At 35.0% G+C, this 16,235-nt stretch overlaps 2 protein-coding genes across 3 annotated transcripts; one reads left to right on the top strand and one right to left on the bottom strand.

Moving 5' to 3' along the window:
• The first annotated feature begins 1,920 nt into the window (after positions 1 to 1,920).
• On the top strand, positions 1,921 to 7,317 carry LOC145901453 (ATP-dependent RNA helicase DHX58-like). 2 transcript variants are annotated; one of them, XM_082989145.1, is made up of 21 exons: positions 1,921 to 2,109; positions 2,313 to 2,432; positions 2,491 to 2,656; positions 2,717 to 2,874; positions 3,089 to 3,257; positions 3,317 to 3,480; positions 3,546 to 3,614; positions 3,760 to 3,885; positions 3,944 to 4,070; positions 4,329 to 4,460; positions 4,513 to 4,648; positions 4,787 to 4,952; positions 5,007 to 5,117; positions 5,222 to 5,373; positions 5,446 to 5,581; positions 5,667 to 5,894; positions 5,951 to 6,122; positions 6,347 to 6,497; positions 6,553 to 6,696; positions 6,763 to 6,881; positions 6,941 to 7,317. In XM_082989145.1, the coding sequence occupies exons 1-21, from the start codon at positions 1,974 to 1,976 to the stop codon at positions 7,110 to 7,112; spliced, it is 3,054 nt and encodes a 1,017-aa protein (XP_082845271.1). In that variant the 5' UTR covers positions 1,921 to 1,973; the 3' UTR covers positions 7,113 to 7,317. The 2 variants fall into 2 exon arrangements, with proteins under 2 accessions (XP_082845271.1, XP_082845269.1); XM_082989143.1 differs by having other exon boundaries at positions 3,718 to 3,885.
• A 526-nt stretch (positions 7,318 to 7,843) lies between these two features.
• Positions 7,844 to 15,345, bottom strand: LOC145901456 (ATP-dependent RNA helicase DHX58-like). Its single transcript, XM_082989149.1, has 17 exons — positions 15,136 to 15,345; positions 14,696 to 14,818; positions 13,854 to 13,982; positions 13,536 to 13,703; positions 13,152 to 13,278; positions 12,877 to 13,005; positions 12,566 to 12,710; positions 12,270 to 12,435; positions 12,026 to 12,136; positions 11,670 to 11,818; positions 11,487 to 11,616; positions 11,191 to 11,418; positions 10,511 to 10,678; positions 10,066 to 10,220; positions 9,071 to 9,214; positions 8,820 to 8,941; positions 7,844 to 8,428 (listed from the first exon to the last, which is right to left on the bottom strand). The coding sequence occupies exons 1-17, from the start codon at positions 15,278 to 15,280 to the stop codon at positions 8,215 to 8,217; spliced, it is 2,553 nt and encodes an 850-aa protein (XP_082845275.1). The 5' UTR covers positions 15,281 to 15,345; the 3' UTR covers positions 7,844 to 8,214.
• Positions 15,346 to 16,235: the final 890 nt, after the last annotated feature.

Genomic DNA, 16,235 nt, shown 5'->3' with positions numbered 1-16,235 from the left:
GTGCTAAGCGCTAACCTCTTTCGGCTTTCGGGGCAAAGCCTAACCTGGTTGTATGCATCTGCCAGGTCTATCTTGGTAAAACCGTGACCTCCACCCAATTGCTGCATTAGATCACTTGGTAACGGCAGCGGCTGGCGGTGTGTGTCTAGCTGGGGATTAACCGTCACCGAGTAATCGCCACACACCCGCACTTTACCAGATGTCCGACCTGGTAATGGTGATTTCCGTACTGGAACTACCGGTTTTCCCCAATCGTTAAATTGTACTGGCGTCCATATGCCGTTCTGGATTCCTGCATTGGTTCAAATCGTCAAGCAGAGCAAACGGAACCGGCCTTGGCTTTTGATACACTGGAGTTGGGTTGTGCTTGAACTGCACCTCTAACTCGACGCTTTGTAGAGTTCCCAACCCTTCTTTAAACAAATTCGGAAAATCCATGCAAATTTTCTTGCATTCTTTTTGGAAATCTTCATGCGATTCAATGCGAGACACCAACTTTGTGGACAGCTTTCTTGTTCCATACAAAATGTTGTCCACAGAAATCTTCAGTTTCTTGATGGAGTCTCTTCCCAGAATATTCAAATTGTCAAGCCGTGTTACGCAAAACGTAAGCACGGTCGTGATATCGGTATTTGGAACGTTGACCTTCAACAGACAAGAACCAATAATAATGTTACCACCTGCAGCGGTATACCTTGAATGATTTGGAGTCGACAACAAGTGGAATGACCAATTTTGGTAACGCTTTGCAGTTAACAGAAGCCACCAACCTCACACTTGAAATCTGGGTCTTCTTACGACACACAGCTTGCAGATGCCCTTTGCGTTTGCAGAAATTGCACCTAGAGTCTTTAAACCGACAGGTTGAAGCAAAATGTCCAGGTTTTCCGCACCGTTGGCACTTTAACGATTCCTTTGGGGTATCCCGGAAAATCAAGTTCTTCGCTGTCTTGCCTCCTTTTAGCTTATTGACAGACGACTCCCTTTCAGGACCAAAAACTGTTTCTTTTGCCACCTTGGCTGCATCTTCAGTTTCCACAGCAATTTGTATTGCTCTTGCGAACTTCAGTTCGTCATCCTTGACCTTAAACAGAGCCTTTAACACTGCCTCGTTGTTCACGGAACAAATGAATCTTGTCCGCAGTGCTTCGTCCAGTGGACCCTTGATAGAAGCAAAATCACAGGTAGCAGCATCTTCGCGAATTCTAGCGGCTAATTCTTGTATAGTTTCGCCTGGCTTCCTTTGCATGTCACTCCAGAACTTGAACCTCTCATGAACAATAAACCGTTTCGGGTCAAACTGGTCCTTCATGAATGCAACAATTTCTTCCATTCGTAATTCGTTAACTTACTTGGACGGCGAACTTTGAGAAGCAAGGTTGGATATAAGCTTGAAGATCGTCGAAGACTGGTTGGTGAGAAATACTTGAGCTTTACGTTGTCCCGGTACAGCGTGTGCGTTCACAAACGTCGTAAAACGCGACCAGTAATCCTCCCACAATTCCGTTGACGGATCAAAGCAAGCAAAATTCGGCGCAACAGAAGCCGAAGACGTTTCCGTACCAACATTCATATCCTTCATAAGCTTCATCATTGCCTCCATTTGCTCCTGGTGACGTCGCTCCTGCGCGTCCATCTGCTTTTGTACATGTTCAAAAAATTTCTCCATAGTTTTCTTCCGTTCAGCAGTTAACAGTAATTCAAAGATATCCTCGTCGCCAATGTTGTATTTTCGAATAGCACAAAATAATAGAATGAGTGTAAGTAGAGGGAGACCTGCCTTTATAGCAGGAACTTCAATTAACATTCCGGCACTGGAATTTTGCGTATGCAATTTAACGCAGGGTACGAAATAAACACAGAGTGCGAAATGAGTATTCTGTTCCGTACCATAACACTTGTGCTTTGCGTTGTAAAGATTACCTGACCGATGCTCCCTGCATTGGACTTCAGTGTAAACGACTGGAAACAACATGACTATGGACCTTACTCAAGAAAATGAAAGAAAGATACTTACTCTATTTCAATCATATTTAAGTTCAGTTATTGCTCCACACTATTGTGATGAAATTGCTTTTAGATTGAGAGTGGATGGTATTGTTACTGAAGGTAAGTCCGCTGATTTCTTTTAACAAAGAAAATTATCTCAGTTTTGGATGCCCTTGTGTGTCTGGTCCATGATGATCAATCAAGGCCCATTTCATTTTTTGATTTATGTTGTGCTCGTTTACACAAAATCAAATGATTTTATTTGGTGTAAATATACAAAAAAAAACACTAAAAGCATCTGACAACTTTTTTGTTTTGTTTAGAAACTTGTGACAAAATCATTCATGCAGAAGATAATGAGAAGTTTAAGATAATTCATCAACAATTGTTGAATGGAGATTCAGCATGTTGTTTTCAATCATTACTCAACTCTCTCCCAGAAGGCAACAAAAATGTTTCTGTTGCCACATTTCCAAATTTTCATTTCATTTTCTTTTAAAGGTCTTGCAGAAGTAAAACAATTTCTTGAAGGCAACCATATTCCCACCAGTGAAGAAAACACCAGCATTAAACAGAAAATAGAAGTCTTCCACAGAAAAATTGTGACAACTATTAGTGCTGAAGAAATCTTGCTTAAATTTCCTGAAATATTTGATCAACAAACAAGGTTGGACCTTTTTTACTAACATATAATAACTATAACATTATCCATTTTTATTATTTTTAGGGAATTTGTGCTTTCGAAAAAAACATCACACCAAAGAGCTTTCTCCCTGATGTATTCAGTTCTTAAAAGTGACAATTCCCTTGGTACTTTTATGAATGCATTGGAAAGCAAAGAATGTGGAGACTACAGTCACATAGTAGACCTACTTAAAGGAATTGGTAGATTTTCATATTCTTACATATGCCAAAATTTATGTATTTTTTTAATAATTTGTATTATTTGGGCTATCTAAATTTTTATTTCTGTCATAACATAACAGATTTGTGTGTTTTGACAAACATATCATATTTGCTGAAATGATTCTGACCTACTATGTTTGTAGATTTTATGATTTAGCAATTAAATATTACATAGATACTTTGTTGTTATTAGAAGCAACTCCATCCGAGAAGAAAACAGAAGAAGGGGAACCTAGCTTAAGTGGAAAACAGGCTCAAACTGAGTCAGTGTGGTCCAATGCCTGTTGGGATGCAATTAAACTCCTTGAAGGTGTAGAACCGCTGGATATTGTGAGTCACTTCAGTTTAGGAGAGGAAACCCAGTAAGATGTCATATATTAGCATGTGAAATTACTTTACCACTGAACACAAAACCATACAGAAAATTAATCCACAATGCAACATCAAGAGATACAAGAGTGGAGATATTGGTAAACGCACTTGCTTTAAAGCCTGGTTGGTTTGGAAAGTTAATTTCTTCATTGCAATCAGCCAACGGTGCAAACAATTACAGCAATTTAATCCAAACCCTTGGCAATAGTGAAGGTGTGACTGAATGAATTTATGTTGCTTACCCAACTTATGCAAAATAACCTTTTTTGTTGTTCTAGTCATAACTGAGAAAGAAGAAACTGCAGAAAAAAACTCAGATGAGAAATCCAACTTTGAAGCTAACTCAGGTGGACTTTTGTTTGAATAAGTCAGTGGCATAGAAAATAAAAGTTAATAAAACAAAATTAAGTACAACTGATACTTGGTAAATCATTCTATCCTATGAATTAGATCAACTTGGTTTTGAAACATTCACAAAACCAAATATTGTAGTGGAACAGTCAGAAGCAACAAGTGACGCATCAGACACAACTGCCAAAATGGAGGTCCTCAAATTTCAAGAGGAGTTGGCCAAGCCAGCTATTGATGGCCATAATTGTGTTATTGTTTCACAAACAGGTATAAAATACCAATATATTATATTTTCTGATTATAATAAATTACTTTCCTGTTAAAGGCACTGGGAAAACATTTGTTGCTGTAAAAATTTGTCATGAACATTTGCTACGAAACAAAGATGGCAAAGTCGTTTTTCTTGTGCACAAAGTTCCATTGGTTTTGCAGCAATTCAAGGTTTTCCAAAAGTATGTTGACAAAAACAAGAATCTTTTGTATAAATTGTGTGCATTTCTGTTGCAAAATTGTAAAAAAATAGTATTTTTTGTTTTTATCCAAAACCACTCCAATTTTCTCTTATTTAACTTAATCGCACTTGCTTATATAGCTGGAATAAAAAAAGTTGTATACATTTATTCTTGTAAAACACCACACAATGTGGGGCCCTTGTTTGGGGTCAAGAGGAATTATTCATATGAACATATTGTATTTTTTAATTCAAATAGAAACCTCTACATTGATGGTGTTCAAATAGAGGAGCTCTCTGGACAGAAAGAAATAAACAGTCCCACTGCAACTTTAATACAGAGCAACCAAGTCATAATTATGACGCATGACATACTTGGAAACAATCTGAGGTAACTTTGTTGGTTAAACATTTTAAAGACTGTTTACTGATGTTGCATTTAGATCAAACCAAATCAAGTTTGAAGAAATAAGTCTTTTGTTTTTTGATGAATGTCACAACACAGCCAAAAAACATCCATACCAAATGATAATGGACATTTACTTTGAAGAGAAAAAGCAGGGGAAAAGATTGCCACAAGTAACATATAGGCATTTTGTGCCTCTAATATTACCTATTATTAGTTATATTCCAGGGTACCTTAAGATAATTTTTAATTTAAAGCAAGAATATTCATACTTTCTTGAAGGTTAATCTTTGCTGCTTTGTTTTTGATAGATTGTTGGCCTTACAGCAACACCAGGATCTGGAAATGCATCCAACACTCAACAAGCATACAAACATATTCAAACACTGTTTGCATGTCTGGATGTCACAATTCCACCAGTAACTGTATCTCAAAACTCTGAAGAACTGGAGCAATATGTGGCCACTGGGAATTTCGGTAAACATAAAGGTTTTGTTCATTTATTTTCCTCATTTTACATGGTATTTTCAGAAACAATTCCTGTTAAGAGAAGTGCTGTGAATAAATTTTCAGTACTCTTGAAGGACCACATGTCTGTGATAGAAAAAAATATTAACAAAAAAATGGAGAAGAACGCAAATTGTAAGTGTAATAAATGACTGGTGCAATATGTATTGTATATACATTTTTCACTTTTGTTTTTGCACAATTTATACTATTTATTGAGTAAATTTGTCTTTCTCCAGGCATAAGTGATCTACAATTTTCTGCAAGTGAAAAACGAGGTACACAGGAATATGAACAATGCATCATATCATTTGATAAAGCCTTAACCTTGAAGATAACTGAAAATAAAGACTTGCATTTGGAGCTAAAAGTATATGCTCAGCAATTGTTGGTAAATACCATGCAAATCAGATGATTTTGTTAAGTGAATGAACAAAAATTACAACATTGCCAGTATATGTAGACGTATAACAACGCATTGATCGTGGATGAACAACTAAGACCGTGTGACTCTTGTGATTTTATTGAGCAACAGTGGAAGAAAGATTATTCAGAAAATTGTACCCTGCGAACACTAAAAGAGCTCTATGAGAATAGTGGTAAGCAAAAAGTATTTTCAATTGGTTCGGAAGTGTTTGCGTCTCCACTTAGAAATAACTATTTACTGGATTAATTAACCTGTAGGTGTAAACCGATGTGCTGACATAACACCCTCACCTGTGCTGAAACAACTTGTTGAGCTTTTGAAGCATCATTTCACTTTGAAGCCAGATTCACGCTGCATAGTTTTCGTGAGGACCCGTGCTGTTGCACAACTACTGGCAAACTGTCTCAATGAAGACCCCCAATTAATTGGGTTCAATCTTAATGCAACTCATCTTACTGGCTCCGGGGCAGCTGCAAGCGAAGGAGGTATGGAATCATTTGAACAAGCATTGCAATGATTGAAACTTTACAATATGTTATAGGATTGACAAAGAAACAGCAAGACCGGTGTTTGGATGTGTTTAGAAAAGGTGATAGCAAAGTTATTGCTGCTACTTCAATTGCTGATGAAGGAATTGATATCAAGAGATGTAACCTAGTTGTAACATACAACCATGGAACTAATGAAATTACAGAAATTCAAAGAAAAGGCAAGTTTTCTTTGCACAAAATTAGTTTCCGGCACTATAACAATCAGATGCATCTGAGTTTTTCCAAAGCAATAGTTAAGTTAAATTAACAATTTGTTTTGAGATTTTGAGTTCATGAAATATCTACTGTGTTGCTAAGAGCTTTAACTACTATGTGGCGACAAAGGGCTTTAGTACTGAATATCTGTAATGGTGGATATTGCTAAACCTCTGGCCCAAACCAGGCAGGGGAAGAGCCAAGGACAGTCAGATGGTTGTGTTGTGCTATGAGGATTGCAACTTTATTGCCCAACAAAAAATAAACCATGCAAGACAAATTTTGGTGGAACAAAGTATGAAAATATTTAGAGACATGGACAAGGAGCAATTTAAGAAAGAGGTAAAAAGCAATTAGAAAATAGAATTTACGAAGGTGCAAATTTTCTTATGCATAGGTGGAAGAAATTCAAAAAGAGTTGTCAGAATTGAGTCAAGAGGTGGAACCACGGCAATATGATGAACATGTTTGGATGCTTTATTGCAAAAAGTGTCAAACCTTTGTGACAACTTCTGCAAACATTTGGAAAATTAAAAATGCTGTAAAAAACATCTAATTTTCACCGATTTTGTGGTTAAATTTATGTTATAATTTTTTTTTGCTTTAGCACCATGTGGTTGTTGATAAAGATTTTGCTGACAAATGTGTGATAATTAATATAAAGAACAAAAAAATTGATGAAGTGACGCTGATTGGAAATGTGCTGTGCAACAAGCCCACTTGCAGGTATCAGTTGCTAAGACTGATAGTGCACAAAAATACACAGTTAAAACCTTATTTTTAAGAAATCCATGGGGCAAATACATTGTTTATCGAAATGGTCATCACCACATTCTTAGCATCAGTGGCTTCTTCATTGAAAAGGAAGGAAAGAGGGAAATTTACAAAAAATGGTGCCAAGCGCCAATCAAATTTGATAGATCTTTTGACGACTACCTAAACAGATCACAATCTTAAAAATATGTGTGTTTTATATAGACTTTTATTCACTTTGCACATATGTATAGTATTACTGTTTCAGTTTGTGGTGAGTTAACAGTGTTGTGTTGTATTTTAGTCATCTCATTTTAGTAATTAAAGAAATTTTATCATTTTGGCCAAAAAATTCTAATCGCTAAGATAATGTTGTAATTTTTATTGCTTGTAATTAACTTTTATGCTTTGGTGCATCTATGGAATAAATGTTAATAATTTATTATATGTGACTTTTTTAAAAGGTGTCTACAGTAATTCCTTTATGTTGTGCAATTATACTTCTTATCCATGACATATACTTGATTACGTTTTGATGATCAATCAACTAATTCATTCCATCAGAGAACATGGTATATGGCACATGTTAGAAGTGATAATTGGCAAAAAAAAATTTTAAAGCTTAAAACAACAACAACCAAATGCTGAGCAAGATCACAAATGGGGTTAAAATAAACATCTTTAGGGAACCTAAAAAAGTGACATTAAATAGACATGACAAAATAAATCTTGATAAATCTTACTTATTGCTACTTTGTGATGCCATTTTTAACAGGCAGACATCAGTTGTTAAAAAAATTTAAAAAAAGACAGCCAAACAATTGCAAAATGCTATACAGTATAAATTGCAGCATTAAACATTGAAATTTCGTTTAGATTTCCCATGCACGGTTGGCATCCTTAACCTAGTTGGCTCATTTGAAATAACAAACTAATTCATCTGATATAAATGTATTGAAGTATTTTTGCAACCAACCCCAATAATAATTAGGACTGTATTGAATAAGCACATACATTTTAAAATAATTACATTTGTTGCCAATAATACAGAAACGATTTTGATCATTCCACACAAACCGTGATGATGACTACTGAATAAAAAAAACAGACACGGCAATTCTGCACTCCAATTAAATTGAAAGGGCAATGAAGAAAGAAATAATTTGAACTTTAACACATTAGTCTATGTACAATCAATAAAAGCATCTGCTTAACAACTTTAAATAAATTTAAAAAATAAAAACGTTTTTTCTCATGCACTGTTTTCGTCCATCATAATACTTCAGACTCAAACAAATATAAATTTTTAATCATCAAAACTAAAAGCATAAATATCATCATCTCCTTCATCACTCCCTTGTTCTTCAAAGTCATCATCAAAGTTTTTGTCTACTGAGAAAGGCACACCTTTCCACTGCTTGCGATAAATACTCGCTTCATCATTTTTCAGCACAAAATTTTTTATGGACAAAACATAAACTTCCATTTCCTTGTAAATCATTCTCGAACCCCATTCCTGTCTAAAAAACACAAAAAATATCACATTAGATGTCCAAACTTATGAATAAATTAGTGTTTCCTAATTACAACAGTGTGGATATGTTGTCTGCCTGTTAAACAGTGTTAATAAACAATGTAACCACACAAAACAAGGGTTGAGATAGCCCTGGGCCCAGAGTTTAGACCTAACAGCAAGCTTAAATTAGTCTTATCAGAACATGCATATGTTGTCATTTAACCATAAAATTGTGCTTTCAATACATCACTCATTGCTTTTGACGTCATGTTTATATTGTGACAGAGGAATAGTTATTTTAATAGAAATACATATGTACGGCCTAAACGTGTCTTGAATTGCCTTCTTTTTATTGTTCTGCTACAACGACTTACCAACATTTCAAACTAACTCACCTACATGTCTCATCACTACAATGCAATTTTCCAGAGATAATCACCTCACTTTTTACAGATAAAGCTTTCATATCTGGCATGTAGCAAAGTGAAGGAAAGTCCTTGTCAACAGTCACAAAATGCTAAAGACCATTATTTGTTGAAACAAGCAGTAGTTTGTAACACAACAAGCTAACAGCTGTTGTAACTTTATGTTCATACATTCATTGTTGGTTTAATTGCATAATATCATTGACATGAAGTATAAGCACCTGGTTAATTTTGCGAATCTGATCAGATGTAGTAACATGCTTTTTGCAATGCTTGCACAAAAGCTCCCACACTTTATCATCAGTCTGTTTGGTTTTTGGAGCAATAGGAGACACTGTGAAAGCTTTGCTTTGTATTTCTAATATCTAAACACAAAAGAATTGTATGGTACCATAGATTAGAAGTATGGTACAGGTGTCTGCAATAAAATACTAACATCTTTATACGTTTTTTATTGTGGTATATAATATTTTTTACTTATAGTATAAGTTCTATAAATACTATACTTTTCACCGATAATCTGGGTCCACACAGAGGCATGAGTTAGCGCACTGGCATAAAGAAAACATAGGCATCCTTCCTTGCCCAGTGCATTTTCACCGCTAGTCAACACACTTTGTGCTTTGCTGTGTGTAGCTTTTAAAATTGCCCGAATATTGCTGTTTATCACTAAAGAGTTCATGTCATGTTGTATGGTGTTAATCATGAGAAAGAACCAGATAAAAAATTTAATTGAAGGCATTGCATCAATCAACAACATCACCAAGGACAACTCGTGTATGTTTCTTTGGTTTTAACAAAAGTACTGCAATTACCACATTCACAAGGCCTGGTCAACATTTTAAAATTTTGCCTTATCTATAAAGGAACAACCATGTCTTGTTAAATATTTTATTTTGTGCAATTGACAAATGAACAAGAAGTAAGAGAAATCAATTACAAATATATGATCATTATGTTTACTACCACTATATATCACTGGAATAGATTGACATGACAAACGGATTTTAATTCATTCTGGTGTATGCCAAGCTCTCACAAGCCCTTTTTCTTACAAGCATTAGCCCATGTGTTCAATACAGAATATATACCCAGCCGAAGTACTTAATTTTTGAAAATGTTAAATACAGCATATATCCCTCAATACTATTTGTACAATCCTCCAATACTATATGTACAGCAATGTTTGAAAAACAGTTGGATAACAATATCTAACCTTTTTGGCCACTTCTTCAGCATCCATACAATCTATGTAAGCAAGCGTTCTGTTTGTAAGAGAATTGCGATCTTGGTTGATTTCCTCCTTCTGAATAAAACCTCGATCGCTGTATGCGAGAATGAACATTTTACTGTCCTTTGCCCTGCCCCTACCTAAAGCAAAACAATTCATGAAATCACGAGGTAACAGCATGAAACTTTTATCATTACACAATTTTTAGACTTTTGTGAGCTGCATATAAACTAGGTGCAACCATTCAAAAAACTAGGTGGAAAAACTGCGGCCATTTGGCCGGCAAGATCCTACATAGTCACGCCAAGCTGCACTGATGAGACCTTATAGGTCCAAACAGTGGCCTCTGTATGCAGCTCACAAAATTAAGTCTTTGTTTACATGCTGACATATATAATCTTGTTCTTCTTATCAGTCAAAAATAAATTACCTTTTCTTTGCACAAGGGCTATTTCATTACTACAATGGTTGTAAGTGATAACAAGGTTGCATTCCTTAATGTCAATTCCCTCGTCAGCTATGGATGTAGCAATAATGATTTTGTGTTTGCCTTCACGAAACAACTTCAAACGTTCGTCTTGTGTCACCTTTGTCAGACCTACAAAATATACGGAAAATAATGGAATGGTAAATTTAAGATGACGTGTAAAAGCCATGATAGCTGTTAAAGGCTAACAGAAAACAATTCAATGAAGGTTTATGCTTACATCAATCAAAACGTAACACTTTAATTTATAAAATGGTCATTTCATAGCCAAAGTGCAACAAATGAAGTAACGATACATACAAAAAGAAAACTCGTCTATCCCTAATTAAACAACACACACCAGCTAGATCAGATGTTTGTTGTTACCAAAAACAAATTATGTTGTCAAAAATTTCAAAATGTTTACATTTACTGTTGTTTGAGATAAAACATATTAAAAATAAGAGTGCCTGTAGCTAAAAGAGCCTAAAAATGCAGAAATATCCAGTCACAGTCAAAAGTAAGGACACAATTTTTTTAGGACGTAGAAAATAGGGATGGAATGACAACCCTGATGACAGACAAAGAAACAAAGCAATGTAGTTTTGACAATTGAATAAAAATGTAAGGCTGTGATATCATACCTCCCTCAGACTTTTTGGCTCCTGCTCCAGTCAAATAGTCTGGATTTAGGTTTAATCTTGACAAAGATTCTGTTCCTTTAATGCATTCTACCAAGAGTTTGGCAACATCTCTTGTTCGGGCAAATACGATGCACCTTGAATCCGGCAGGTCAGAAAAGTGTCTTTCTATGATTTCTATTAGCTTTTGCAATAGTGGACTTGGGCTAATTGTTGCAATTTCCGAGATTCCTAAAAAAGGGTATGGCCGAAATTAAAAGGAATTATTTAATGAAAAGTGTAAGACTTAAAAAAATTACCACTGAGCTCATATAACTGTTTCAATTTCTCTTCAAGTTCATGTGAAGTTTGAAACAAGTTTTCTTCAATGTAGTAAATGGCGTCCAACTCACGGACATGCTCATTAATCAGAAGTGCATTATTGTATATCTGCAAATCACAAGAAAGTACAGGAACTGATTTTTACAAAATAAAAAGCTCACTTGAAGGTGCTTTGCATAGATCTGCAAATTTTGAGATAGTTTTGCATCTTCGATCAAAACACTATCGTTGCGAAAAGAAATCACACCGTTTTCATATTCTGGTCTGCCACGTTTTCCCGAAACATTAAAATCTACTTTTCCAATCAAAACTGCACAAAACAATCAGGTTGCCAGTATCAATGAAAAAATTTTATCATGAAAATAGTGTATTCTAGCATCAACTCTTTTGCATGGCACAAGAGGAAACTTCAAAGTCAATTTAAATTTGTTAACCTTGTACCAAATGCTAATTTTTAATATTTTAAAATTGAGGTTGCCAGTATCCTAGAATTTTTTGATAAAAAAAAACTTTTCACCATTTTCATTTCTTTCAATTAGTTCTTTGACACGATTTTCAATTCTCTCCATTACACAAACAATTTTCTTTGCGAATTCTTTGTGTGGATCCCTATCCACAGGGATTGTCTCTGAAAATGATGTTTACAATAAACATTATACACACTGTAACTGAGAACAGTATCAAATGCATAGCAAGGCAAGTTTTTATTGGGTATTGGAAAAGTCTGTTTTAATGGTAAAAGATTTTGCAGTTCAACACACCAAAGTTATCTTGGGTTGTATAATGTTGCAATTCAGGGATATTCCGTTTCACTTGGACAGGGGCAAGTGTCACATCCAAGTTGGCAAGAAGTTGAAAAACATGCTTGCTGGCTTGTTCCTCATCTCTAGACTTTCCTGATCCTGGTGATGCCGTAAGACCAACAATCTTGAACACAAAACCAGCTTAATTGAGCACATGTCAACAATAAGTGTAATCTACATAATATTATCAAATTACTTTGCCTCTATATATTGTTAAACCAAGATGATTTTACATATTACATGGCATGTCATACTTGTGGTAGCACCCAGTCCACTCCCTCAGATTTTTGCTTCAAATAAACCCTCATGATGTCATTGTATGGATGGTTTTTTGTAACATTATGGCATTCATCAAATATTATTAGGCTAATTTCAGTCATTTTTGTTCCATTCTTCTCGCTGTCACAATTAGATCACCAGTTTAATAAATTTAACTGTAGACACACATGCTTCTATATCAGTATAGTTTTTGTACAAAAACAAGTATGTATTATGTTAAGTTTTCTCTATTTTGCATTTCCAAGATGTGTATCATAAAATAAAACAAAACAACCATGTAGATTACCGCAATGCATTGAGCAAAATTTGATGGGTCATTACAAGTACTTGTGTGCGTTTTATTACAGCCACAGATGGAGTATCAATGGTTGAACCAGATATTTGTTGAACGCTAAATCCTTTTGGAGCAACAAATCTGGTGAAAAGCAAGATATTAATTTGGCTTACTTTACCTATTCATGCACCAGTGTCAAAACATTTATGCTTTGTTGAAAAACACAATAGTTTTTTTGTTTTTGCAAAGTACACATTAAAAATCAAACAATACTCATAAATACTAACTTTCTAAACAGTGCAAATTGTTGTTGAACCAGCGGCACTTTGTGAACCAAAAAAATGACTTTTCCATCTGGCTTTGCAGCAAGATGTTTCAAGCAAATGTGCAAAGCCACAAATGTCTTTCCAGTTCCTTTTGAACAAACAGGTTTTAAAATTATTTCAAATAATATTGAAATTATTGGTGAAACCAATTTCTTTTAAACATCAAATTTAAACAAATAGACAAAGAAAACTAGTCTGTTAAGAACCACTATTTAGTAGTCACTCATAATGCCACCCACGTAGACCAGCATATACAACATATTAGTCAAAGAAGTTACTGAACATAGACTGACAAGCAATATTCTCAGTAAGATCAATCATTTTGTTACAATCTAAATAAAAAACCTGTTGGTGCAACAATGACACAGTTTATGCCCTTCAATGCAGGTTCGGAAAGTTCCAATTGATAATTCCTCAATTTCATCACTTCTCCAACTATACTTTCATTATTAACTGCTGAATTTGGCAGACCTGATGTCCCAGCAACATCAACAATTTCTTCTTGCAATATAACTGGTAATGGTAAAGATCAGTTTTTAATGTTTTGGTTACACTTTTTAAGCAAATTTTTTAAGACTAGTATCAACAAAAGTACAATCAATGGATTTAAGCTCAAGAATATTGTGCTACAAAAGCCATTGCAATAAAGAGTGAACAATATACCTTCTGGAGGATTCTCAACCTGCATCTCGTCAAACAGGGGATTTATTTGAACACTCTGTGGAATCTCTTGTTGGGCAACTGATGGACACTGTTTTATTCCCTCCACAACATCAACAACATCATTTAACTCTAAAAGTATTATGCAAACATTATTGTTATTATGCATAAACAGTGGCGGTTCTAGGGGGGTGTTTGGGTGTCAGAACACCCCCCTCAGCATTGTGCTATATTGTTTTGAGGGATGTAAAACTACGGTTAGTGTTATGCAACGCAGGAGCGAACACTTCGGGCCAGTGTTCGTCTCCACAATTTCTTTGTTTACCAGTCGCACCCGCCACGTTCATGCGGCGATGACCGCTTTCAAGACAATTATTTGCCATACTGTTGATACCCCAAAAAAATATAATTATATCCGTTTTTAAAATAATTATATCTGCAGCAGTTTCAATACAGCTATATTGTTTCAGTTTCTATTAAACTTTACTGGACAAACTGAATTATTTTGCGGCAAGTGCTGCAGCATTTTATTGCAGGACATTCTCCAGTTAAGCCTCGCCTGCTGCGATTTGTATATTGTCCTGAATCCAATTTCACACAACGGAGACGGAAATAGCCTGGCGCTAAGGGTTGTTTTTCTTAACCGCCAAATATCTATTTCAGCCTAAGCCAAAAGCGATTATTGGCGTATTTTAGCCTAAGCCAAACACGAAATTGGCGTGACCAAACTCGGACACCCCCCTTATTTTTATCTAGATCCGCCACTGTGCATAAATAAATTAATAAGTGCGAAAACTCAAAGTACAGCCCCCATAAAAAACACAACATGCTTCTTTAAGACTCACCCATTTGTCTCATAGTTTGTAGAACTGGCTGACACCATATAGGAGTTGGTAATGATACAAGATGGTAAAAAAGCTCTTTAGACCTCTGTGATTCATTTGTTTCACTAAATTTCTCATAAAATCCTGTGATGAACAATAGTTGGGTGAGTCGAGTTTAAAAAACTGGTATACTGTAATAATTATCATGCATGTTTACTGTAGCTTTAATAACCATACACATGCATTACATGTGCCTTATAACACATATCAATGTTAAATTTATTCCAGATAATTCGTGTTCTTTTTAAAACCACGAGGGTTTCAGAAGAGTTACAAATTACCCCAAACTAAACATTACATTTTCAATGCAAACAAACTTTTCCCTGGAAACCATAGTGCTTTAACACTTGATCCAACATCTACAAAATGTGATGCAATTATATGATGTACAACAAGCTTACCTGGTGTTAAAATATCTTCAGCACAAAGAATTTGCACAAGCATCTCAGCATGAAACGACTGAACATTTGAACAAACGTAAGCAATATGTGACTCAATATTCTTCTTGTAACGAAGTAACTCATAAAATTGACTTTCGTCGTCCATCTTTTAAAGTTATCCACTTACTTTATTTATTACTTACAACCTTGCAAGCGGAACTAAACTGTGTTGCGACTGTTCAAGTCATGTGACCAATCGCCGAAGTAAACAAACCAAACGACATACATAAGTCTAAAAAAAAGTTATTAAACACTCAGTTTAATTACCTGGATTATTCAATTGTTAGCAACAAAAAATGTACGGCAGTCTGATCAAAATAAACACGACTAACTTTTTGTCAAATAATCTGTTTTTTTACATTTTTATGATTTTTGTTCGCAACTCCCGGGGTTTCCCGCGATGAAAACTGTAGTTCTCAATAATTACATAAAAATCCTCTTTGACTGGGACTTATTTATCCTAAAATCCACGGACAGGGTCATACCAAACTAATTTTGAATTTGGTCGTTATACAGTAATATCTGATGAAACAATTCGATTTGCATTGTGGTTTAAATATCTTGAATTCGGGAGTATTTCGCTGTTTGTGACAAATTGTGAACTATTATTGCCGAATTATTTGATTGCTGTTTTTGTATTATACAGTACTCAAAGGCATATATCCAAATATAATACTCTTTAGTGGACTGTTAATTGATTGCAATGTATTGTTGTGCAAACGACACTATTGTTAACCAACCCTTTAAAATATTGTTTCCAAAAAGTATGTCTGGTTGCCGATATTATTGACTTCAAATTGCTTGTTTCTCTAATTCATGAATATGCGTTTGTAGTCAATTTGTTGTTAAACGTGTTTTAAGTATGGACAAAGGGGTTTTGAATCTTATTATGACTTGTCAAGCTTGGTTTGTTCATGCAACGATCTCCTCATAAACCTAAAATGGGATTATGATGGCCGATTTGATATGACAATCTGCTTGTGCATTAAAATGCCCCTTCAGTGGTATATGGGCCTACCACACAATTCACATAAAAAATCAATAGTTTTAGATAACGGTTC

The sequence above is a fragment of the Ascidia mentula genome, chromosome 5 (assembly GCF_947561715.1).
Source record: "Ascidia mentula chromosome 5, kaAscMent1.1, whole genome shotgun sequence".
Lineage (NCBI taxonomy): Eukaryota > Metazoa > Chordata > Ascidiacea > Phlebobranchia > Ascidiidae > Ascidia > Ascidia mentula.
The sequence above is the reverse complement of the archived record's forward strand: the minus strand, read 5'-3'. Positions and strand labels throughout refer to the sequence as shown.

Excerpts from the sequence above, each read along its gene's own strand:
- LOC145901453 (XM_082989143.1), top strand. The coding sequence starts at position 1,974 with ATGACTATGGACCTTACTCAAGAAAATGAAAGAAAGATACTTACTCTA. Across the intron at positions 2,110-2,312 it reads GGATGGTATTGTTACTGAAG|AAACTTGTGACAAAATCATT; the intron begins GTAAGTCCGCTG and ends TGTTTTGTTTAG. Across the intron at positions 3,258-3,316 it reads AGTTTAGGAGAGGAAACCCA|AAAATTAATCCACAATGCAA; the intron begins GTAAGATGTCAT and ends AAAACCATACAG.
- LOC145901456 (XM_082989149.1), bottom strand. The coding sequence starts at position 15,280 with ATGGACGACGAAAGTCAATTTTATGAGTTACTTCGTTACAAGAAGAAT. Across the intron at positions 11,617-11,669 it reads TCTATGCAAAGCACCTTCAA|ATATACAATAATGCACTTCT; the intron begins GTGAGCTTTTTA and ends TGTGATTTGCAG. Across the intron at positions 8,429-8,819 it reads TGTAGTGATGAGACATGTAG|ACAGGAATGGGGTTCGAGAA; the intron begins GTGAGTTAGTTT and ends TGTGTTTTTTAG.